The 23,584-nt window shown below is 40.0% G+C and overlaps 1 protein-coding gene across 1 annotated transcript in view; it reads left to right on the top strand.

Annotated features, from left to right (window-relative positions):
* The window catches only part of DDX10 (DEAD-box helicase 10), a 308,585-nt gene that overhangs the window by 160,951 nt on the left and 124,050 nt on the right, over positions 1-23,584 (top strand). Inside the window, exon 14 of the mRNA XM_034758827.1 lies at positions 19,282-19,395. Within this exon, the coding sequence (XP_034614718.1) occupies positions 19,282-19,395 (114 nt within the window). The remainder of the gene's footprint in view (positions 1-19,281; positions 19,396-23,584) is intronic.

The following is a 23,584-nucleotide window of genomic DNA, read 5'->3' as shown; positions in this document are numbered from 1 at the left end:
GAATGCATTTGTTTAAACTTTGTAGAACAAGATATGGAGACTTGACCACACATGTTGAGAAATCCATATCACACATTGGCATCTGGTTTGCTATCTCTCCATGATTTCTAGCCTTTCTCAACCTTTCCCATGGAACATCCTTGACTTCATGAGTAACTTTGCCTCTTCACATCACCTACTAGGGTTGTCTTCCTTCCTGTATTTTCTACAATCATCTTAAAGGCAATCCCATGTTCTGCAAATCTTTATATTGATGTCCCTTACCTGTGTAAAGAGTGAGTTTGGGGAAGCCAATAGTCCAGTTTAATGAATCTTAAACTGTGGTGCTTGGAATTTTGGTGGTCTGGAACACTTGCTGTTGGTACGTGAAGTTGCTCCCATCACAGTGGGGAAGTGTGCACAATTGAAATAGGAGACAATCCCCACCCTTCTAGAAAGCTTCAGTTGCGCATAGATTGTCTATTGTCTTTCAGCCAAGGATCTCAAAGTGCTTTACTGATGTAGATAAGTGTAATATTCACCTTTTACAGATGGAGAAACTGAGATACCAGGATTAAGTTAACTTCCCCAATTAGAGAGAGACAGTGAGAGAGCTTAGATTATAACTCACACTGAGACTGGGGTCTTTGTATTAACCACTAAAATACATTTAATTGCCCTCTTTAAGTTTAAACCTATTTGTAATGTTAATTACTTTTATGAAGTAATGTTATAGTGCATATTGCTGAATGATTGTTGTCCAAGACTGCTATTGTCTTACATTAATAAAAATGTAACCAGGCACATTTTATATATAAAATCACTTCCCTGTAGTGGTTAAATGTTACTATGTGCACTGTGACAATTTTAACCAGGAAGCAGAGATGGGTGTAACATTAATAAGATATGGAAGATATTTTTGTGTGCTGCGAAAATTGAAGATTTTCTCAAACTGTGACTTTTTGGTGCTGAAAATAATTGTAACAGCTAGAATTTATACAAGGTGTTTTACATTTTGATTGTGTTTTGTATGCTATGGTAATTTACAGAGCATGAAGAAAAGGTGCAGATCATAGTGCGAGGATTCATCTTCAATTGTTAACTTGTCAGGCATCAGTGTTAGGAATGTATTAGCTATACTTTGTGGGGCTTATTAAAATGTAAGAAGTTAAAACAGAAGACTGTTTTGATTCAAACGTATAGGAAATTTTCATATACCACAAACTGATTAAAAGTTCATATGTTTCCATTTACTTAAGTTTTTAGCATGCATGAGGCAAACCCCCTGGGTTCGTTGCAATAATTGCTATTTCCTTTCAAATATATGGCATAGTTCTTAATATAGATTCCTAAAACATGGTTATTTTATAAGGTACAAATAAAAGACATGATTGGTCCACAGCAAACAGCCAACAGATACCTGAATTTTTCAAGACCAGGTGGGTGAGGAAAAACATCTCTTCTGTTGGTGGGAGAGACAAGCTTTTGTGCATACATAGAGCTCTTCAGGTCTGGGAAATGTACTCAGTGTCGCAGCTAAATACAAGGTAAAACCGAATGTTTAGCGTACGTAGTTAACATATTTCAAGGGACCATTCATGGTGAAGTGGCCTGTTAATATCCCTCCAGTCATAGGGGGGAAAGGAAGGGAGTCAATGTTTGTCAGTGTCTTGCCTGACTGATAATGGTGTTGTTTCTTTGCTGTGATATGGTAGAAGAGGAGCATCATTATTACCAAGATAGAGAGAACTTTGAGAGCAAAGAAATAATGGAGCATGCTGCTGGCCAATCTTGGTGGTCACATTTATTAATTAATAGGTAAATAATAATTATCTTTTATATACTGCTTTATAAGTTCAGGGTATTTTTTAAGGTTTCAGAGTAGCAGCCGTGTTAGTCTGTATCCGCAAAAATACCAGGAGTACTTGTGGCACCTTAGAGACTAACAAATTTATTAGAGCATAAGCTTTCGTGGACTGTAGTGGACTACACTCTAAGGTAGTGGACTACAGTCCACGAAAGCTTATGCTCTAATAAATTTGTTAGTCTCTAAGGTGCCACAAGTACTCCTGGTATTTTTTAAAACGCTAATCCTCTGCACCTCTGAAGGCTGGGCAACAAATTGCTATTTTGCAAAAGGGAAAACTGAAGCAGAGTCTCAGTGGTAGAACTAGGATTAGAATTCCCTACTCCCTACCTTGCTACCATGCCTCTATAATACTGGGTATGTACTTGTGGGATCACCAAGAGCATGTAGAGTATGTTGCTAGCAACACAACCTATAGAATTTACGAGATAGGTCCTACAAGATTGGGGTGCGGGATGTGGAATTGGAAAGCCAAAGGATGTAAAGCACCGCCTGTAGGAAAGCAGAGAGGAGCAGAGTGATATATAATATCTATCTTCATTTGAAGGAGGAATAAGGTGAAAAATTGACATGCATATGCTCTAGTTCTGTACTTCCTGGAAAGTCATGTGTTTGTGTTTGGGCGGGGGGAAGATAAGTCAGATGTCTTCAGGGAGGCCTTGATACAATCTGTCTTGAACTACCTACCTTTACTTGAATTCTCAGTCGCGGGGAGGGGGATTAAAGGTTCTAAAGCAGCTAGCCAGTTATGCTACTCCCCGCCCACTTCTCTTCTCCACCTTTTCCCCCAATCACACTCTGGCTCATACCTCTATAGATGTGGGTCATTTGCAAACCAAGTAGATAGAGCTGTCCTGTGAATGATATTTTAGTTACTAGCTATTACTGTTTTTAGTCTCACTTCCTCCTGTTCTAGCCCTCCTGTTAATGTAACTACTGTTGTAGCCCTCCCTACCTTTAAATTATGAAGCCAGTACTGTTAGAGCAAATGATAGTTTGTAGTAATAGTTATTGTGACCTACCAGAAATTATAATATTTAGCACTTCAGTTTCAAAGCTCTGTGGAAATACTACTACTTTGGATGATGGTCCCTATGTGTATTCCACACGTGGATGCACATGCGCGCCATGCACAGGTCCGGAAGTGTTTTTCAGCAGTGTCCTTTGACACATATGTGAGTAGTGCATCTCCTTGTGCCGAGAGTGAGTGCGGGTTGATGTGTCTCCAGTTCCTTCTTACCAGTGCATGACCTGAGTCACAACCTCATGTTCCTTCACACTCTTAAGGCTTGTCTTCACTACCAGGGTAAGTCGACCTAAGTTACACTACTCCAGCTATGTGAATAATGTAGCTGGGATCGACGTAGCTTAGGTTGACGTACCCAGGTATCTTTACTGCGCTGCATCGACGGGAGACGCTCTCTGTTTGACTTACCTTAATCTTCTCAGGGAGCCTAGCCTCTCTTTGCCAGAAGCTGAGAATGAGAGACAGGGAATGAATCCTGTTCATTCCCTCTGGGGCACCTGGCATTGGCCACTGTCGGAAGACAGGATACTGGGCTAGATGGACCTTTGGTCTGACCCAGTATGGCCATTCTTATGTTCTTTTGAAAAAGGTAATGGAAATATTATATAAAATAGGAAGGCTAGAGAGGACTGGAATTTGAAATTTTAATTTTGTTTTCGAGATGGCTTTGGTGACTGCTGAAACATTTGTCTGCACTCAAGCTACTTAAGCAATGTTTTATCTTTTTAATAATCATTCAAACTGAAATTTTGAGTTTGAAACAGCCCCATATTTACAGTGTCAAAAGACAATATGGTTATATGGAGTTAACAAAAACAAATCAGGAACTGTAAAAGTAACATTTGTACTTCAGTGTTAATGAGTCCACTTTCTATATGTATAATGTTTTACATTCCTGATTTGATGGTTAAATGTATGTAATATATTATTGTTTGTTTCTAAATATATGCCACCAAATGCACAAGGTATGCAGGAGTCCTGTAATCTTAACTTTTGCATTTCCACGCTTGTTACTTCAACTACAAACTTAGGGCTATATCCTGTATTTTTGACTGTGGCCAAATTCAACAAAGCTATTCCTGATCCTGCATTGTGATTTGTTTACTGAGGCTACTCTCTAGTGCCTTGGTCCGCCTGTGAAGATCACAGTGCGAGGAAGAGGCCTGGATACTTTCCTCAGAACTTTGTACGATAGAGTTCTTCCTGCTGAATTTAGTTTTTACACATGTTTTCCTTGTTTTTAAATGGGGGAGAAGGGAGAGAAAGGGTGCACATTGTTGGTAATGTGAGCATTTAAGTGTTCCCAGTTAGTGTTTGAAGTTGCACCTTTTTCAGATGAATTAAGTGAGGAAGGAGTTCACAACTTTTCTATACTCCTGGGGGAATTTTGCACCACTGCGCATGCGCAGAATCCATGGCCTCCACAGATTTCTTTGCTTCCCCACAGAAAATGACTTTCTAACAGGCAGGCAAAGTGAAACTGCAAGAGCAATCATGCCCCACTCCCTAGCTGAGGAGGTACATCATTTCAGGCACCCGGAGCAGCCAGCGGAGAGGTAAATCACTGCAGGCCTGGGAACACCCCAGCCAGTGGCTCCTACCCTGAGCCAGAATCAGCTGCTAGCGCTGGTTGGGTTGGAGGCAGGAGAGGATGGGACTTCCTTTTCCCCTACATGGAGGGCTTGGGGAGTTCTGGGTGTACGGGGTGAGGCTTGGCGGGGGTGCTTCCTGCCCCCATCACTCCCCCAGGCATCTGGACTTTCCCTACCCAGACACCCCCGCCAAGCCTCACCCCGTACACCCAGAACTCCCCAAGCCCTCCATACTCAAATCCCAGCCCACTGAACCTCAACCCCTGCATCTGGAGCCCCCCCCTGCATCCAGACCCCCTGCCTCTGGACCCCACCCCTGCATCCAGACCACCCCCCATTGAACTCCCTTTACTCAAACCCCCACTCTGATGAGCCCCACTCCCTGCACCCTCCTGAGCCCCCACATCCGGACCCCCATGCCATTGACTCACAACTAGCTGCACCCAGATCCCCACACCACCAAGCCCCACTCCCCTAGTACCCAGACCCCTCTCCTGAAACCCCCATCCAGACCCCCTCCTCTGAGCCCCAACCACTTGCACCTGGAACCCCCCAACGAGTGTCTGTGCATCTGGATCCCCCATACCTACACCCCCAACTAAGCTGCCTTCACCCAGATTGTCCCACATAGAATCCTTTCACCCCACATCTGGATTCCCCCACACTAAGTTCTTCCATACTTGGATCCTGCCTGGTTGAGCCTGCCTGCCCCACACTTGGTGCTCCTGGCGTAGAGGGGCAGAGCCCCAAGGCGTTTCTGGGGCAGGTCCAGGCCTTAGTGCTGTGTCAGGGTCGGGTGCAGTCTCCCCACTGTGTCCGTGTCCCGGGGAGGCTGCAGGGTGATCTCCCACCTCTGTGCAGCCAGTGGCCTGTGCTCCCCACTGCCATGCTGGAGCCTCTGCATTTATTTATTGACAAATAAAACTTGCAGAATTTTAAAGTGTTGGTGTGCAGAATTTTTAATTTTTTGGCACAGAATTTTTAAGTTTTTAGTGTAGAACGTGCTCAGGAGTATGTTTGGTTAAAGACAGTTGTTGTTTTGCTTTGATTTGTTTTTACAAAAAGGAAGTTATTAGAGCAATAGCACATTAACTTGTGGTTCTTTGTGATCACTGTATCCTGGCAACAGAAAAATATTTTAAAATTAGCTTTGCAATTCTTTCATTCTACAGTATTCTGAAAATTCTGAGACTCTAAAATTGTGAAATCAATAATTTGGTGTATGCTGCTTTCTTCTGTCACTGAGAAATTTTTAATTATATCACTATAGGGGTCAGACTTTATTAAGGGAAATAATCATTGCAGATGTCCACTGATGTGCTGAACTCTGAGACATTTGAAAACTTTCAATTATTTTTTGTTTGGTGTTCGGGGAGGGGAAGGTGTTGAGAACTTTATATGGCAAAATGTTGTTTTTTATTAAACATACTTATTACTCAAATTTCTGACTGGATGTTGCTTAAATATTATAGCAAGTCACCTATGGAAAGAGACCATGTGTGGAAAATTCCAGCCCCAAAGCTAAATATTTCAGTAATCATATGAAAACTGTTAAAATGTTAAACTATATTGCAATCGTAACTGAAGGGGTTGCAATCCAAGTTTAATAACTATTTGTAAGTATGGATTTAAATCTCTGCTGAGAAATTTAGACTGCTCCAGTATCAAAGTATTAATACCATTTAAACAATATCTATACATTTAGGCCAATAAGACCCATACAAAGCAAAGAATATTTATCACTCAGAAATGCCCTCTCTTGTAAGCTTGAGCCAGAAGGATGTTCTCAGTAAAAATTTTCTATGGAGTTGACATTGGAACTATATACAAGAAAGCATTACCATTTTGCCATAGAGTAGCCTATTATATCACCACAGGAAGACGGTTGTAGCAGCTGCCATCAGCCTTTCTCCAAAAACAGCATATCTCTCAGAGCATTTATTGAACGGCACAAAAACAAAATTGTAATAGATTCAGTCATGTTGGCTTTTGTCAGGCCAAATGGATGCTGGATCCACTAGTATTCTGTCTAATCATAATATACTGGGATGGTAAACATTCTCCCTCTCTCTCTGTTTCACATATTTCAGATGGTAGGACCCTCTGGCAGTAGCAATGTGCACATTGTCCCCAGGTTGAGATCAAGAGAGTAGATGCACATTCGGTTTGATGCTTGTTAATGCCAGAGAGCTTCTCACAGTGGGTGAGGATCTCTTGATATTTTTTTGTTGCTTTTATGTTTGATGTTTAAGTAAGATGATGGACTGAGTCATCTTCTCAAATACCCTGCTAAAGTCCTTGTTGGATACGTTAAGATAGGAGTTAATACACAGTTGTATTAAAACAAACAACCCCCAGCCATATTACAATCCCCTTTACTCTGTCTTAAGGCTACTCTGTCCACTTTTAATAGTAGCAAGATTCTACCTCTCTAGTTTATTCTGGAATATGGCGTAGTAGTGTGGTGGTGTGCTACATGGTAGGTAATGCATGCCATTTGTCTATTTGTCTTGCAATGAAGAATGGGCCTCCTCACCCTCACCTCCACGAAAAGCACCAATCTAACATACTGAAAACCACACCACTGTTCTGCTGAGAAATGTAGACTGCTCCAGTAATAAATAAGTAATTATTATTACAGGGATTTTGCAAAGGATGTGTGTTTAAAAAAAACAAACAACCCAAACCCCGACTGCAATTGTGGTCTGTTAGTAGGGTTACCAGTTTTGATTGGATGTATTCCTGGAGTTTTCATCACATGACACAATCTTTGATGAAAGATTAATGTTTAATTCCTGGAGATTCCAGGGCAATCCTGGAGGGTTGGCAGACCTTTCTTTTAGGATTATCGTTGTGATGTGATAATATTATGGACATTACTTTTGGTTTCAGTGTACGCAAGAAAGGAAGAGAGAGGGCCTGGGCAAATGCATTACTATCCGGAGAAGAGATCTTGGGGAAGGGATTCTTGACTGCAACCTTTGCTTCTACTTTGTGACCAGATGTAACTTAGTGAATATAAGATTTAAAAAAAATCTTTCTACTAGCACCCTCTGTCATTTCTAACTGCTTTTTGGGGAAGGAAAGGACAAAATATTTGCAGTTCTACAACAAAGTTAATTGGCTTTTGTGATTTTTTTTTTTCCCCCTCCCCACCAGATGTAAGATTTCTCTCCAGCATATATTTAGAATGTATTTCCCATGCTGTGTAGTAGCCTGTCATTTAAAAATTAACCATAAAACTGATGCACAAGAAGAAAGAATGTCTAGAAAATACAGTAAAGTAGAAAAAGCTGAGAGGTCTTTTTTTCCTTTTTTTTTTTTTACACAAAAAGTCTTTTTGTTCAGTTCACTAAATGATAAATGAGATCTGCCATGGCGTCTGATGATGTTTTCCATTTACTTTACTCTGTTTCTTCAAAATATTCAGTCTGGCCGCTGAGAGAGTGTGTGTGAGTGAATAATTCTGGTGCTTCTGGAGACTGGAAAATTAGAAACCATAACAAATTGCAGAATAATGGTGTACCTTAAAGACTTCTTTTTAATAAGACAAGGCAGCTTTTCCATCCCTTTTCAACTTATGTTTTCTTTTACCCCTTACGCATTTTAGAAGATAATGAAAGATCAGGGATAGAAGATCTTGGTCCACTTGTAAAATGTTAAGAAATGAAATCAACATTATCATTGCTTAGGATTTTGTAACATGACCCACTATTCCCCCCAAAAAGCACAAATCAGACTTTCTCTCCAGATTGTTCCAGCTGCACGATTCCTGATGGAAGAGGCCTTTATTGAAAGTGACAGATTAAAAATTGGATTCCAATGGCAAGATTTGATTGGCTGTGTAATTTGGTTAAAGCACATAGGAAATATTTGTGCCTTCATTTCTATTTTGTTTTGTTTGGGTGGAAATCATTGAGAGTAGAACCATAATGACACTCTTCTCTTGCTTAGTAAAATTGAAGCTGTGGAATAGGGACAATGGAATAATCTTGGGCTAAAGCATTTTTGCCTGAGGTGTGGTAGAAATAGTCTCATGCTTGGAGAATGTGTGGCTGTTTGACTTCTTCATGTATGTTTTAATGATTACATGTTTAATGAAACTTTACCCTGTGGTGATACAGTATTATGAATGGGGAAATTAATGTCTTTAAAAATCAGTTTACTCTAATCTGGGGCTGCAGTCAGTAGTATTAATCATAATTGTACAGTTGTTATATGATATCACTTCAGGGCAGAGTTAAGGTTGTTTAAGTGACCCAGACTGTGCATTTCCATACCTTTGCATGTATTAATTTCAAGTTTAACCTTCTAGTGTAACCTATTTTTAGGTTTGATTTCCTATAAACCTATAGGGTTTATAATACTGGTTTTTAAAATAATTACAGCATCCCTGTAATGTGTTATCGTAAATTATTCACTTTCAATGACGTCTCCACATTGACTTAGTTTTTGACTGGAAATTTGTAATATAGTTTGCTACTCAGAACTCAACCTTAAGAAAATTCTTTAGGAAGTCATGCTCCTGCCTGCTAGTGGCTTGGGGCATCAGAAGGGATGTCAGTGCTGCTAATGCTGACAGCTCATGGAGCTTCTTTTTTTAGCTTAAATGATAGACTGCAGTTGAATCTAAGGTTCCTCGCTTCAGTGCCCAGCAGGGACACTGATCTGGAAGTGTAACAGATGTTATCAGGACTGTAAGTTACAGTCTGCAAAAAATTCATCTGTGACTTCATCCACATTAACTCTTTTAATGACAGATTTAAAAATATGCTTGCTTAGTCCCTGTTGATTTTACCCTATTAGAGACATTTCGGTCATACTAGTTTTCATAAATACTTTCTGGTAAGATAACATACATTGAATTTGCTGATACATGAGAATGGTTTATTTGTATAAGTGACTTAATACTATAATATTTATACTGTGGTTACATAAATTTGTGGTAATTCCAAGTTAAACATTTGGTTGCTTCCAGACACTATGGATTGCAGCTTTCACTGAGAAGACCTTGAAAATTGTTTCTGTATCCCGGCGGATTAATGGAAATGTGTGTTAAAAAAAAAAAAGCTGTGGGAAATGCATTGTACAATGCTTTTTTCTTTTGAGACAGCTGCAGCTTTTAAATCAGAGTAGCAACATTAATATTCTTTTCTATATTAATGTGCAGAAATTCAAAAGCCATAAAGGGTTTGTCCACACTGCAAATATCCAGCTGACTTGGGCTCAACGGCCTGTTTAATTGCGGTGTAGATGTTCAAGCCTGGGCTGTAGAACCCTGTGAGGTGAGAGGGTCCCAGAGTTTGGGCCCAAGCCTGAATGTCTACACTGCAATTAAACAGCCTCCTAGCCTGGATCCATCCATGGATCGTGGATGACCACATCACACGATCCATTGTCTACAGTCAAGCTCTAAGATACAACCGCATTTGCTCCAATCCCTCAGACAAACACCTACAAGATCTCTATCCAGTGTTCTTAAAAATACCCACCTGCTGAAGTGAAGAAACAGATTGACAGAGCCAGAAGAGTACCCAGAAGTCACCTACTACAGGACAGGCCCAACAAAGAAAGTAACAGAACGCCACTAGCCGTCACCTTCAGCCTCCAACTAAAACCTCTCCAGCGCATCAAGGATCTACAACCAATCCTGAAGGATGATCCCTCATTCTTACAGATCTTGAAAGACAGGCCAGTCCTCGCTTACAGACAGTCCCCAAACCTGAAACAAATACTCACCAGCAACCACACAACAAAAACACTAACCCAGGAACCTATCCTTGTAACAAAGCCCGTTGCCAACTCTGTCCACATATCTATTCAAGGTACACAATCATAGGACCTAACCACATCAGCCACACCATCAGGGGCTTGTTCACCTGCACAGCTACCATTCTGATATATGCCATCGTGTGCCAGCAATGCCCCTTTGCCATGTACATTGACCAAACCGGACAGTCTCTATGCAAAAGAATAAATGGACACAAATCAGACGTCAAGAATTATAACATTCAAAAACCAGTCAGAGAACACTTCAACCTCCCTGGACACTCAATTATAGACCTAAAAGTCACAGTTCTTCAACAAAAAACTTCAAAAACAGATTCCAACGAGAAACTGCAGAACTGGAATTAATTTGCAAACAGGACACCATCAGATTAGGCCTAAATAAAGACTGGGAGTGGATGGGACATTACACAAACTAAAAACTATTTCCCCATGCTAATTTTTCCCCTACTGTTACTCAGACAGTCTTGTCAACTGTTTGAAATTGGCCATCCTGATTATCACTACAAAAGCTTTTTTTCTCCTGCTGATAATAGCCCACCTTAATTGATTAGTCTCGTTAGAGTTGGTATGGCAATCCCCATTTTTTCATGGTGTGTGTGTGTAATATAATATTCCTACTATATTTTCCACTGCATGCATCTGATGAAGTGGGTTTTAGCCCATGAAAGCTTATGCCCAGATAAATTTGTTAGCCTCAAAGGTGCCACAAGTACTCCTCGTTTGGCTCTTGCAGTTCCATGGAGACTGAGTGGGAATTAGACTGTTCCAGACATGATGGAGAAGGCACAGCCAAGTGGCTGAAGGATATGGACTCTCAAATACCTCTGCTGGAAGTCTCTCCTGAGAGCCAGGACATTGTAATGTCGATTAGTTTAGTACTAACAATGTGTGGACACTGTACAAGGCACAAAGATGAAGACACCCTGTCCTCCTTCCTGTGATTTGAAGACTTTCTTTGGAGAGACTTTCTTTGGAGGGCAGTTTCTAGGAGGGAAAGAGTTGTGAGAACTTTATACAGAAGAGTGTGATATTCAGCATGGGGATATCTTAGCTCCCCCTGGGTAGCATCTTGGAGAAATATAAAAACAAGTGTGTGAAATTGAATACAAAATCCATTTTAAGTTCTTCAGCAGCAGTTGCTGTTGAATGCTGGGTAAAAATAATATGAAATAATAATGTTATGTGGTTTCTGAAAAATGAGAGTTCATGACCTTTCTTCCCAAGAATATGGAGGAAAAATCCCAAGACTGTAGGAAAGCAATAACACATTTTATACCTAACATGACATAGAAGTGATTACTCCATCATGACAATTTAGCCCTGGCATTGGACAGCTGTTGTGGTGAAGACACTATGCTCATTTTTACAGATTAACAGGCTGTAAACCTTGCCTTACCCAATGACTTGATATTAAGTGAGTTGGAACGAAAGATGAAAATTGATTTTTTAGCACCCACACCTGGCAGTTTAGCAGTCAAAACTCCAAATCTGAAGCAAAGGTACAGGAAGGGACTGTAGGTGGTCTTGACACTAAACTAATGAGACCATATAGGTATGTATCCAAGAGATAAATTGGGAAGTGTTCATTGAGTCTGGTCTTGGCGCTATTATTGAAATGTGAACAAGCAACTGGAATTTGTGTGTTGACCATTAAACGGTAAAAAATACTGGTTCTTTCACTTCTACAGTATCCTCCATTGATAATCATATTGCTGTGGAAACGTCTGTGGCAGAGCCAATACAGAGCATCTGTAGTAATGTAGCCAAGGAGGTTCTACACAATCAGTAGTCGTTGCAGTGGTGTTTTTTAAATGAATGTCTTTGGGATGTAACAATAGATGGTTTAAAATGAGTGGAAATTCTGAGATATCTTGCTTATAGAATATTGTCTCAATAAGGATTGCATTTTTAAGGGTGATTAAATTTGGTGTCTAAAAGCCTGGGGATATCTTTGTTCAGAAACCTCTGGGAGGAGAGATAGCTCAGTGGTTTGAGCATTGGCCTGCTAAACCCAGGGTTGTGAGTTCAATCCTTGAGGGGGCCACTTAGGGATTTGGGGCAAAATCAGTACTTGGTCCTGCTAGTGAAGGCAGGGAGCTGGACTTGATGACCTTTCAGGGTCCCTTCCAGTTCTATGAGCTAGGTATATCTCCATATATTTTTTTTGTCTGGGGTTTGGTGTAGAAAAAACATCAGAATGGCCATACTGGGTCAGACCAAAGGTCCATCTAGCCCAGTATCCTGTCTTTCAACAGTGGCCAATGCCAGGTGCCCCAGAGGGAATGAACAGAACAGGTAGTCATCAAGTGATTCGTCCCCTGTCATCCATTACCAGCTTCTGGCAAACAGAGGCTAGGGACACCATCCCAGCCCATTCTGGCTAATAGCCATTGATGGACCTATCCTCCATGAATTTATCTAGTTTCTTTTTTGAACCCTGTTAGTCTTGACCTTCACAACATCCTTTGGCAAAGAGTTCCACAGGTTGACTATTCATAGTGTGAAGAAATACTTCCTTTTGTTTGTTTTAAACCTGCTGTTCATTAATTTCGTTTGATGACCCCTAGTTCTTGTGTTATGAGAAGGAATAAATAACACTTCTTTATTTAATTTCTCCACAGCAGTCATAATTTTATAGACCTCTATCACATCCCCCTCTTAGTTGTCTCTTTTTCCAAGCTGAAAAGTCCCAATCTTATTAATCTGTCCTCATATGGAAGCTGTTCCATACCTCTAATCATTTTTGTTGCCCCCTTTCTGAACCTTTTCCAATTCCAATATATCTTTCCAACAGATCTCTCAGTTAAGAACTAGATTTTTTTCATGAGAAAACTAAAGACCTTGAATATCTACACCATAGTTTAACTTCATGATTATATAATAGGATTCCTTAATTTCCTACTTTTTGTGCTTCTAAAAACTAATTTTAATTAGAAACTATTTAATAATCCAGCCAAAACCATCTGGCATGTACATGTGTAAGAAAAAAGAGAAAATTCAGGCTGCCGATAAATCTAGTTCTGTAACTGTTTTCATTTTACAGAATTTTGGTAAAGAAATTCCAATTTGAATCTTCCAATACCTTCCAATACTTAGTAACTCTGTAGTATTTTAAAGATGCTAATTCTCGCCACACACCTGTAAGGTCATTTAACAATTACCCCCACCTCATACATGTGAAAACTGAGACTGGGAGGTTTTAGGGGCCTACATTTTCAAAGGTGCTGAGTACCTGCCCCTTTCTTTAAGGTAAATTGCAGTATTAGGTACTAAGCACATCTGAAAATAGGATCTGGTTGTAATTTTGGGTGCCAAACTTGATGCACTTAATCCTGAAGATTTTCATATTAGTGACTTGAATTAGAACATAGTTGTTCCTAACTCATTCCATGGACCATGTTATGTCTTTAGCTTACTGAATAACAGTGTATCTTTTTTCATAAGAAGATGGTACTTAGTTGCTTCCCATTTTCTTTTGTCGATATTATAAACCAGTTAGGTAAGATTTTTGCACATTTTTTTCTTTACTGTTTTTCCTTCATCTCATAATGTAATAACAATTTCAAAGTGTGTGCTCATACTCACTGCAGACATAGTCTGTTCTTGTTTGAAGGCTTATTGGTTTAGTTCACCCATGGGATCCCTTTACTACTTGATTTAATTTTTTTCTCTTGTCTTTCTGTGTTATTGGCTGATGTTACTTGGCTATGTTCTGATATGCAGTGTTTTCAGAGTTTATAATAGAGGGTTTGCCCAGACCTAATTTTTAAGCCCAACCCAAGCCCCCCTGACCTGAGCCAGAGAGGGTTGAGTGGTTTGCCGTGTGCCCTTCTTGCTGCACATCACCCTTTGCTGTACTATATGTGCTGCAGACTGAGGCACTGCAGCTCCGTGGCATACACGCTCTGCAGCATGCACAGGGCAGCGAGGTGGCAGTAGGAGCAGCCACCACTGCGATGACCCCCATAGGCAGTAGAGGGTCATCAGAGGCGACCTGACCGGAGCCCAAGAAGATTGCGTTGTTTTCCGACCCAAACCCAAAACTTGTAGTTGGGTCCTGTAGTGTTGCAGGAAGTTCTAGTTTGTAGTACAGCAACTACATAAACCTATTTGCAATAATTGTAGAGATGCTGTAGCATTATTTCCTCTAAAGTTACATTTCCTTTCTTGTCTATAATGTGTTTTAATGAACATTTGACTCAATACTATCTGTTCTATTAAAAAGATACATAGAGAAACATGTAATTATATTATTGCAAATATAGCTTTGACTATGCTATCTTGACATATATAAATATGCACTTGTACTTAAAAATAAACATACTTAAGGGGTGGGAATGAACTTAATGGCTCAGCTCACTGGTAATGGATAGCCCACAAGCAAGAGGCTTATCAGTTTGAAGCTAGAGAAAGTGCAGTAATTACTCTTGGGGGAATTCCACACCAAAAAATTAAAAGTTCTGTGCACAATATTTTAAAATTCTGCAAAATTCTGCATATTTTATTTGTCAAAATAACACAATGTAATCACTCCAGTTTCAATTATTTTGGTAATTTTTTAAACATACTTGTTAGCAAGTATGTCTAACAATACAGACCCTCAAAAAAAAATCAGGAATTTTTTTTGACAAATAGATTTCTTACTAGGCATATTAATACAGAACTTTGAGTTATTCATTTAAACTACAATACAGAAACATATTTCCTGCACCGCACAGAAGCAGTGCAAAGGCTTGGGGGAGTCAGGGATAATGGAGGAGCAGAGGGAGAGGGAGGAGCCTGGGAGTGAACATGTATGGTTGTTGGGTGTGGGTGGGAGAAATATGGAACAGTTTCTTTTGGGGAGAGGAGGAGGGATTGTTAGGTTGTTGGGGAGCCTCCCCTATGCAGACTCTGGCTGACCCCAAGCCTCTCCCATTCAGTCAGGCACATCTGCCTATGTCTCCTTGAATCCCCCCATCTCATGTGGCCCTGGAGCCCCTCCCATTCAGCCCTGGCTCAATGCTGTCACCCCACTAGCTCCTGAGCCCAGGGCCCAGTCTGTTTCCCCCCCAACTAGCCCTTCGGAGCACCAGTCTGTGACCCCTTAGCAGCCCTGTGTACCCCACTCTGCCTCCTAACCTGGCTCCATGGGCAGGCTGCTGTAATGAATGCAGTTGGCTGCTAGCTGTTACTGCTGGTCAGTCAGCTATTCTGGCGCCAAAGTGGGCTCTGGTGGGCGAAAAGCAGAACTACAGCACTTCTCATGCAGAATGTATTTTCTGGGGGGGAGGAATTGTGCACCAGACATGAATTCTGTGCGTGGGCAGTGGTGCAGAATTCCCCTAGGAGTAAATAATAATACTTATCAGAATATCTCAAAGCACTTTGCAAAGAAGGACAGGTTCATCCTCATTTTACAAATGGGAAAACCAAGGCACAGAGATGAAGTGACTTGCCCATGGTCACTCAGCACAGCAGTGGCAGAGTTGAGGCTAGAACCCTGGTCTTCTGAGTCTGTCCAGTGTTCTATCCACTATAGATTGGCTATAGTTCAGCTATAGTTCAGTTCCTACGTTACAGGTGTTATTAACTGGCACCATGCAGAGACTAAGGATTGAATTGGGCTATAGAGAGCTAGCTACCCTCTACCCCTGAAATGTTCTATCTGCCTCACACCATAATGATGAGCATGGTATAAGAATAAAAGTAGTGTGGGGAAGCTTGTGCATATCTGTTTTGTGGATAAATAGGATGTCAGTCTCTAGGGTTTGTTAATCTGGCATCTTTCACTAGGACTGCATTTACCCCCATAAAGTTACAAGAGTTACTTATGGAAACTATGCCAGATTTTCCAACTCTGCACTGTATAAGAAATGTAGCCCTTTTTTTTTTTCTTAGCATACCTCTGTAGGACTCTCAATACTGCATACCATACAAATGTACCCTCACTTCTTATAGTCTGTCGGGCAAATGAAAAAAGGATTGCACCACCATGCATGCTGAAAAGACCCATTGGAAGCTATGTTCTAGCAGTGAAGCTTGTGCTAATGGGCTAGAGAAAACATTTTTTTCCCCTGATCTAAGCAATCAAGAGCTAAAACACACCTCACAGATTCAAAAATTTAATTTTACAAAATCAAATAACTGATGCATCTATTCTGAAATATGTTCAGTCACATAGCGAAATAAATGTAAAAATAATTAGCAAATAAAAGTAACAGTTAATATGGAAAGCAGAAAAATAGTAAAAATACTATGTAAAAACTTTTAAAGTAAAAATAGTGTTTTAGGGAAATTTGTGTCTTAGCAGCTTGAAGTAGATACATCTTTAAGTAGCTCATCCAGAGAATTCGTATTGTTGTATTGCTTATGTGGGTTTTTTTGCTGCATCAAGAAAATCTGGATAAAGTAGGAAATCTTCTGCAGCAAATTAACACTTTAATGCTTTTCAGTGGCTAACCTTGTGGCTTTGATTGTTAGTGTGAATTACAAATTCAGAAGTGTTTTTGTGTTTGCTTATAAGTGCCACAAACCAGAAGGATCGTGATTTCTGCCTACTGACAGAATACAGAACAGCAAAGTACCTCTGAGGGATAACTAGGAGAGAGCCCAGAAACGCCCTATGTGGCAGGCACATTTGACAATCTGTGAGGACAAATCCTCTTGCTTCTCCAAATAGTCTTGTGGTGGAATGTAAATAGGCTGCTACTTGAAATCCAGCCTATGGCTTCCCCTTTAAGATAAAGATTAATAGAATTACAGGGATGCTAGAACAGTTTCTATAGTGTGGGTGCTGAGAGCCATTGAACCAAACTGTAAATGCTGTGTATGATGGAAATCACTTCAAGCCAGGGGGTGCGACAGAACCCCCAGCATCCCGTTTCAGCACCTATGTAGAATAAAGCTTGAGCAGAGCTTCAAACATATTGCATTTGCAGGGCAAGTGATGAGATTGAGGGAAGGACACACTTTGCTAACCTGTTAAGGAAAGGAGTATAAGGCCGGTTAGTAATCACTAGATAACACAACAAAAGTAGGTGACAGCACGGTTTTTCAATACTTCTCTCATTAGAGAAGTGCCGCTGCAGTTACTAGTTTTCATAATAGATGTGGTTGCCATCTGATAATATAGTACGTTAGCCTGTCATAAGCCATTTTTCCTCCACTTCCGCTAAGGTTGTCATTTTTTATTTTATGGTGCATTATTTTCAGTGCATTAGTGTACTGACCATGAGGAAGATTTACTTTCTCCAGTGAATTTTTGCATTTCCCTTTATATTTAATGTAGTACAGTAAGTGCAATATATTACATAACTAAAAATTTCAGGTTCTCCTAACCATTATTTCCTTTAGATTTATGTGACCCCTTTTCTCACCCTTGTCAAATATTGATACCAGTTCGCAGACAATCCCTGTTGGGGTGAACAGTGGTTTCGTTCACGATACTGGTTTTTCAGGGATGATGAGTGATATGTATGTATACTTCCTACTGAGTCTTTGTGATCCATTTTGCTATAAAATGCCTGCTCTGCTGGCAATTGTAGCTGACAATACCTGCTGGAAGAGTGTATTCTATGTCACTTAGTACCTGAATAATACGTCTTCTGTATTTAAAAACACCCTCAAATTACTGATGTCTGGACCTGACATCTTATGTGATTCTATAGCCATGTAATCCCAGCCAATGGATGGGAGCAGATTACCTGTGAAATCGAAATGACAATAGTCATTAATAGTCAACATTAACTATTTCACTGTTGATAATTTTTGCAGAAACATAGGATAATGTGCTTATTTCGTGGGCCCAAACTACTCCAGAACTGAAAGCCCCAGCTATTCCCTACCTGTTGGTCAAAACCTATGGCTTCCCTTTCTTCCAACAACTTTTGCAACGTCGTTGTTTTATCAGTTCATAAATCTCAAGCACCACAAACAGAAAACATGGGTATAGCATAAAATAAATGGTCAGAGTTTGTACTGACTGTATTGTTACTTTTTCTGGATAGCTCTGCTCATTCCATGGTAGTCATGGGAGAACATGTAGGGACGTGTGGATGGATTTTACTGTTTCTAACGTCCTAGCTGTGATTTCACTGTTGCACTCGAATGCACTGTTATAGTTTCTGTTGCACTCGGAAAGCTCTCTGTTAAATGGGATGAATCTAACACGGAAGTTAGATGCTGCAGGGGTTGGAACTGCAAACATAAATGCTGTTTAACACTAAATCTCCACACTCTTTCTCTCATCTGAATACTCCCATGCATATGTTCATCCACTTCTTACATACTGTGGTTGGAGTGCAGGAGGGGAGGGTTGTGGAACTAGAGAGTTCCTTGATAGCCACTTGTCACACATGATTTGGGGGAGCAGCGCCATGGGCGGCATCCAGCACCATGGGGTCTATTCATCCCTTCAGGTACCTGAACTCCTGCAAAGTGCACAGAAGCAGACCCGTGGTGAATGCTGCAGAAGTAGGTGGAGTTGAGTGTAACACCAAGGTCATGGTACCAGTCCATGTAAGGTGGTAGCTGTAGAAGCAGCAGTTGTTGTTTGCTGCTTTCCTGTCATGAGAGAGTAGTTACTCAGGCCCTCCGAGTCAGCCCAACCATTGTTTGGCTAGTCAGGCTGCAGAGGGAAGCCAATGGCTTTAGCCAATGATATCTCAGTCTGTATCTAGAGTGTGCATTGGCTGTTGCCATATATGAGCAGTGAGAAGGGAGTCTGTCTCACAGCACCAACAAGTGAGTGTGAGTGTGAGGGTCCAGGTTGTCTGGTGCCAATAGGATGTAAGTTATTTAGAACACTCTAAAGATATTTATTTTTTTATTATATGACCTGATTCAAGCAGTTGCATCTATGCAAAAGTACCTTAGCCTTGTTTATATTAGGCATCCTATTCTAAAACTCACCTATAGTGTGTATGTTTTGGCAAATAGCATTTTACTTAATACCATAAACAGAAGTTAAAGTTTAAATCCTAGTGTATTCTTTTCTGATAAAAAGGTAACCATGTTCTCTCCCAATCTGCTTTTTTAAAATACAGAATACCTCAAATTCAAAATTGAAGAAGAAAGCAACTAAAACCAAAGAAGCCAAAAAAATATTGAAGAGGAAATTTAAAGTCAACACAAAAATTGTCTTTACTGAAGATGGGGAGGTAAGATGAGTTCAAAATATACTGCAGACACTAGTGGTAGCTGAATTTGTATTTTCTGTGAAAACAAATATACTTCAAACTGAGTCATACACAGGGCTTCTGATTTTAGGTTTTAACTGGGAAACACTAATAAAACACCCTCAATTAAAAAAAATTGTGTTTATCCAATAAACCACTGGAAAAAACATTGGAAACGGTTACTTGTTTCTGAGGACTTGTTTAGATGGAGCAGTAATGCTCACAACAGGGGTGTGAATTCTGAAGTACACTGACATGTTGTACATTAATTGGTCCATGGAGACCCTGCTGGTGTGCACTAAAGGTTCCCTAGTGTGTTTTAACATAGCGCTGTATGAAACAGTACTACGTTAAAGCACACTAGGGTACATTACAAAGAGATTACTCCTTTTACAGCATATACTACTGTTGTGAGTAATGTGCGTAATATAATATAATACAGAGAGCCCCAAAAAAACCACATTTTTGGACATCCACATAAGTCAAATTGCTTAAAAAAAAAAAAAAAAAACCCTGAAAATGAAATTAATAAACCTCAAAAAACCCTAAACCCCTAGTTATTCAGTTTGGCCCAGATTTTCAAAAGTACTTTCTGCTCATAATTGGAGCTAGATTTGCAAAACAGCTGAGCTCCCATTTAAATCCAATTATACTGAGAACAATAGGAGCAGATGTATACTGAACACTTTTCATATAGTCCAATGTTTAAATGCGGGCTCTTGGGCTCTTTTGGAAATCTGGCCTTCCCAACTGCAGAAGGGAAAGTCTCAGGTGTTTTTTTTTTAAGGAAGATCTGTCAAATCCAATGCTATCACTTGAAAAAAGTTCTACCAATCCCTTGTATGGCAGTGGAATTAAAAGATGTGTCCCTATTTTTCTCTCAGATGTTCAGTATTTGTAGCTTTCATATGTCACCTGAGTAAAGAAGGGGCCAAGCTTATATACCAAATAGGGGGGAGATAGCTGTGCATTGAACTCTAGTAATTTAATTGGATATCCTAACACCATTTGGAAAAATCTATTGATTTTTATATAGATGTGAACTACTGTATATTGCTAGCCACTCCAGTACTGTTTCGTTGTAACTCGAACAAGCAAACTTCAGTGCTGCTTAAATATTAAATCTAACATGATTTCACAAACATCAGAAGTTTGCTTTGTTTTTCTGTTTTCTGTGTTGAGATAAAAGGGAGCTTTGGCATTAGAGCAGTTTCATCAGTTAGTGGGATGTAAACTAAATATAGTGATCACTTTTAAAATTTCTCAGTTGCCTTTTGTAACTAAATAACATTCCCATGGCATGCTGAGCACTGGGAATACTGTGGTAATGTTACGTAGTTATCAAAATTCGAACGCTTTTAAGGATGGCCTCACTAATAGAAGGAGTCTGTTCAAAATGATAACTAATTTCAGACATGGAAAAATTCCCTCAGTAATTTTTAAAGTATATACTTCTCAAGAAACACATTTAAACTAGGCCTTTTAGATAGCTATGGTGCGTAATGGACAAAATGCCTGGTTAGTGGAGTTACACCAGTAGTAAATTAGGCTCAGTGCATTCTCTTGGATTTCCAAGATACTGTAGTGAATCAAAAGAGCATGTGATTCCATCCATATACACATTTTAGTGGAGGTAAATTGTGTGTTTGTAAGGGGTTTTCAAAGGGAAAATATGAAAATTGTTTAAATTAAGCTGAAATCTAAATGCCTTTTTAAATAATTTAACATGCTATCTTTAATGCTGTTTTGGAACAAAAAGTGAACGCTGAGGGGGTGTAGTGTAATAGAAATTCTCTGCTTTAATTTTTTAGCAAGTGCTTTAAAATATTTCTGTTGCATTCTGAATCATAGATGCTGGTCTGTCAGTTTGTATAATTAGGACAATGTATTAAGACTTGTTCATGAATTTATGTGAAGGATGATCATGACTGCAGCTGCACTGTGTACAGAATATGAAATAGAAATGCTATTCTTATAATAACTCTTAAGGAAGTCTCACAGGGGAAAGCTACTGGAAAAGATTAATCATGGCTTTAAAGATACAAGCCTTCATTTCCAGACATTTGTGCATGCAGTTACCACCATTGTGTGTGTAAATTGGGTGTAATTGCATACACAAATGGTCAGTTGTGCGTTTAACTGGCCAATTCATATATATGCCTAATTGGACATACATTTTTAAAGATGCAGTTACACAAAGCTGACTTAAATTCTGGCTGAAGAATTACAATTCTTTAGAAAGTCAGCTCATAATTAACAGAGGTAATTAGACCTGGTTGTGTGTTTAAAAACACAATCTTGGATACAAAACTTTGAGAAAGGGATTCATTTATTTTGAACTCCCAAACTGGTACGTGTAAGTATAGGAGGAACAAAGCATTCAAATTTAGCTGGTGGGCAGATAAGTGTTTCATGTGGTCCAGTGCAGTGAACCATAAAGCAGCGACTAAAATGAGCATGGGGATTATAGTTTAAACAGCAGAACAACAGACAACAGGTTTTGGAGTTATTTATAGAAATATAAACTTTGCATCTGTAGAAGTTATTCCAACATTCTGGTGGGCTCTAATGAAACCACACGCTGAAGTTTTACTGTGCTACTTAATATATTTCTCTTTAGTAAAATAAAACTCTTTTTAAGATGTGTTTTCTGAATATTTGTACACAAAGGACCAGGAGGATGCAGCACAGAGTATTAGTAACTGATTCTCTTTCTCCTTGCCTGACAGCAGATCAAAATTCTGAACTTGTTTTCCCTTTTTTTGCAAAATATATTGGAGTGTCATATGTTTTCTCCACGTATATCCACTCTTTCGTTTAAAGAAACCCTCCCACCCCAATCCACAACAACTACATTTTTGAAAGGCTACTCCAAAAGAAGGTTGCTTGTCATGTGAACAGATGTTTACAAGATTTTGTTAAAAACTTCTAAACCCTTGGCTTAAATCTCTGAAACTCAAGATCAAAATAATGCATTGAAGCCAAGCCCATAAGTCATGGGTAATCAACATTCTGCCTGGAAGTCAAATGTGGCCCTTCAACACTACTTATGCAGTCTGGCAGAATAACTACATCTCTACCCCGATATAATGCGGTCTGATATAATGCGAATTTGGATGGTCCTGTGGCACCTTTGAGACTAACAGAAGTATTGGGAGCATAAGCTTTCGTGGGTAAGAACCTCACTTCTTCAGATGCAAGTAATGGAAATTTCCAGAGGCAGGTATAAATCAGTATGGAGATAACGAGGTTAGTTCAATCAGGGAGAGTGAGGTGCGAACACCAAGGGAGGAGAAACTGCTTCTGTAGTTGGATAGCCATTCACAGTCTTTGTTTAATCCTGATCTGATGGTGTCAAATTTGCAAATGAACTGGAGCTCAGCAGTTTCTCTTTGGAGTCTGGTCCTGAAGTTTTTTTGCTGTAAGATGGCTACCTTTACATCTGCTATTGTGTGGCCAGGGAGGTTGAAATGTTCTCCTACAGGTTTTTGTATATTGCCATTCCTGATATCTGACTTTGTCCATTTATCCTCTTGCGCAGTGACTGTCCAGTTTGGCCAGTGTACATAGCAGAGGGGCATTGCTGGCACATGATGGCATATATAACATTGGTGGACGTGCAGGTGAATGAGCCGGTGATGATGTAGCTGATCTGGTTAGGTCCTGTGATGGTGTTGCTGGTATAGATATGGGGGCAGAGTTGGCATCGAGGTTTGTTGCATGGGTTGGTTCCTGAGTTAGAGTTATGATTTCAACAGCTTCCACCCCACCATCAACCTCAGCCTGGACCAATCTACACGGGAGGTTCTGCTTGCTACATACTAGTTCTTCTTCGAGTGCTTGCTCATGTCGATTCTTTTCTAGGTATGTGTGTGCCCACATGCACAGTCGTCGGAGATTTTTGACATAGCGTTATCTGTAGGATCGGCTGTGGTGCCCTCTGGGGTGCCGCGCTCATGTGTCAGTATATTAAGCGCCGAAAGTCCTATGCCCTCTCAGTTCCTTCTTACCCTGTGACAGTTGGTTGGAGCACCTTCCCCATGCCTAGCAAGTGGTTAGCGGTTTCTCCTTCACTTCGTGCTTTATTGCTTTGTAGTTTTGTTGATATTAGTTAGCTAGTGAAGTAGTTGTTAAGCATTATAGTTAGTAAGTTAGGGTCCTGGCGGGGACT

This window comes from Trachemys scripta, chromosome 1 (assembly GCF_013100865.1).
Source record: "Trachemys scripta elegans isolate TJP31775 chromosome 1, CAS_Tse_1.0, whole genome shotgun sequence".
In the NCBI taxonomy this organism is placed as follows: Eukaryota; Metazoa; Chordata; order Testudines; family Emydidae; genus Trachemys; species Trachemys scripta.
Note: the sequence above shows the minus strand (reverse complement) of the source record. Positions and strands in the feature narration are given on the sequence as shown.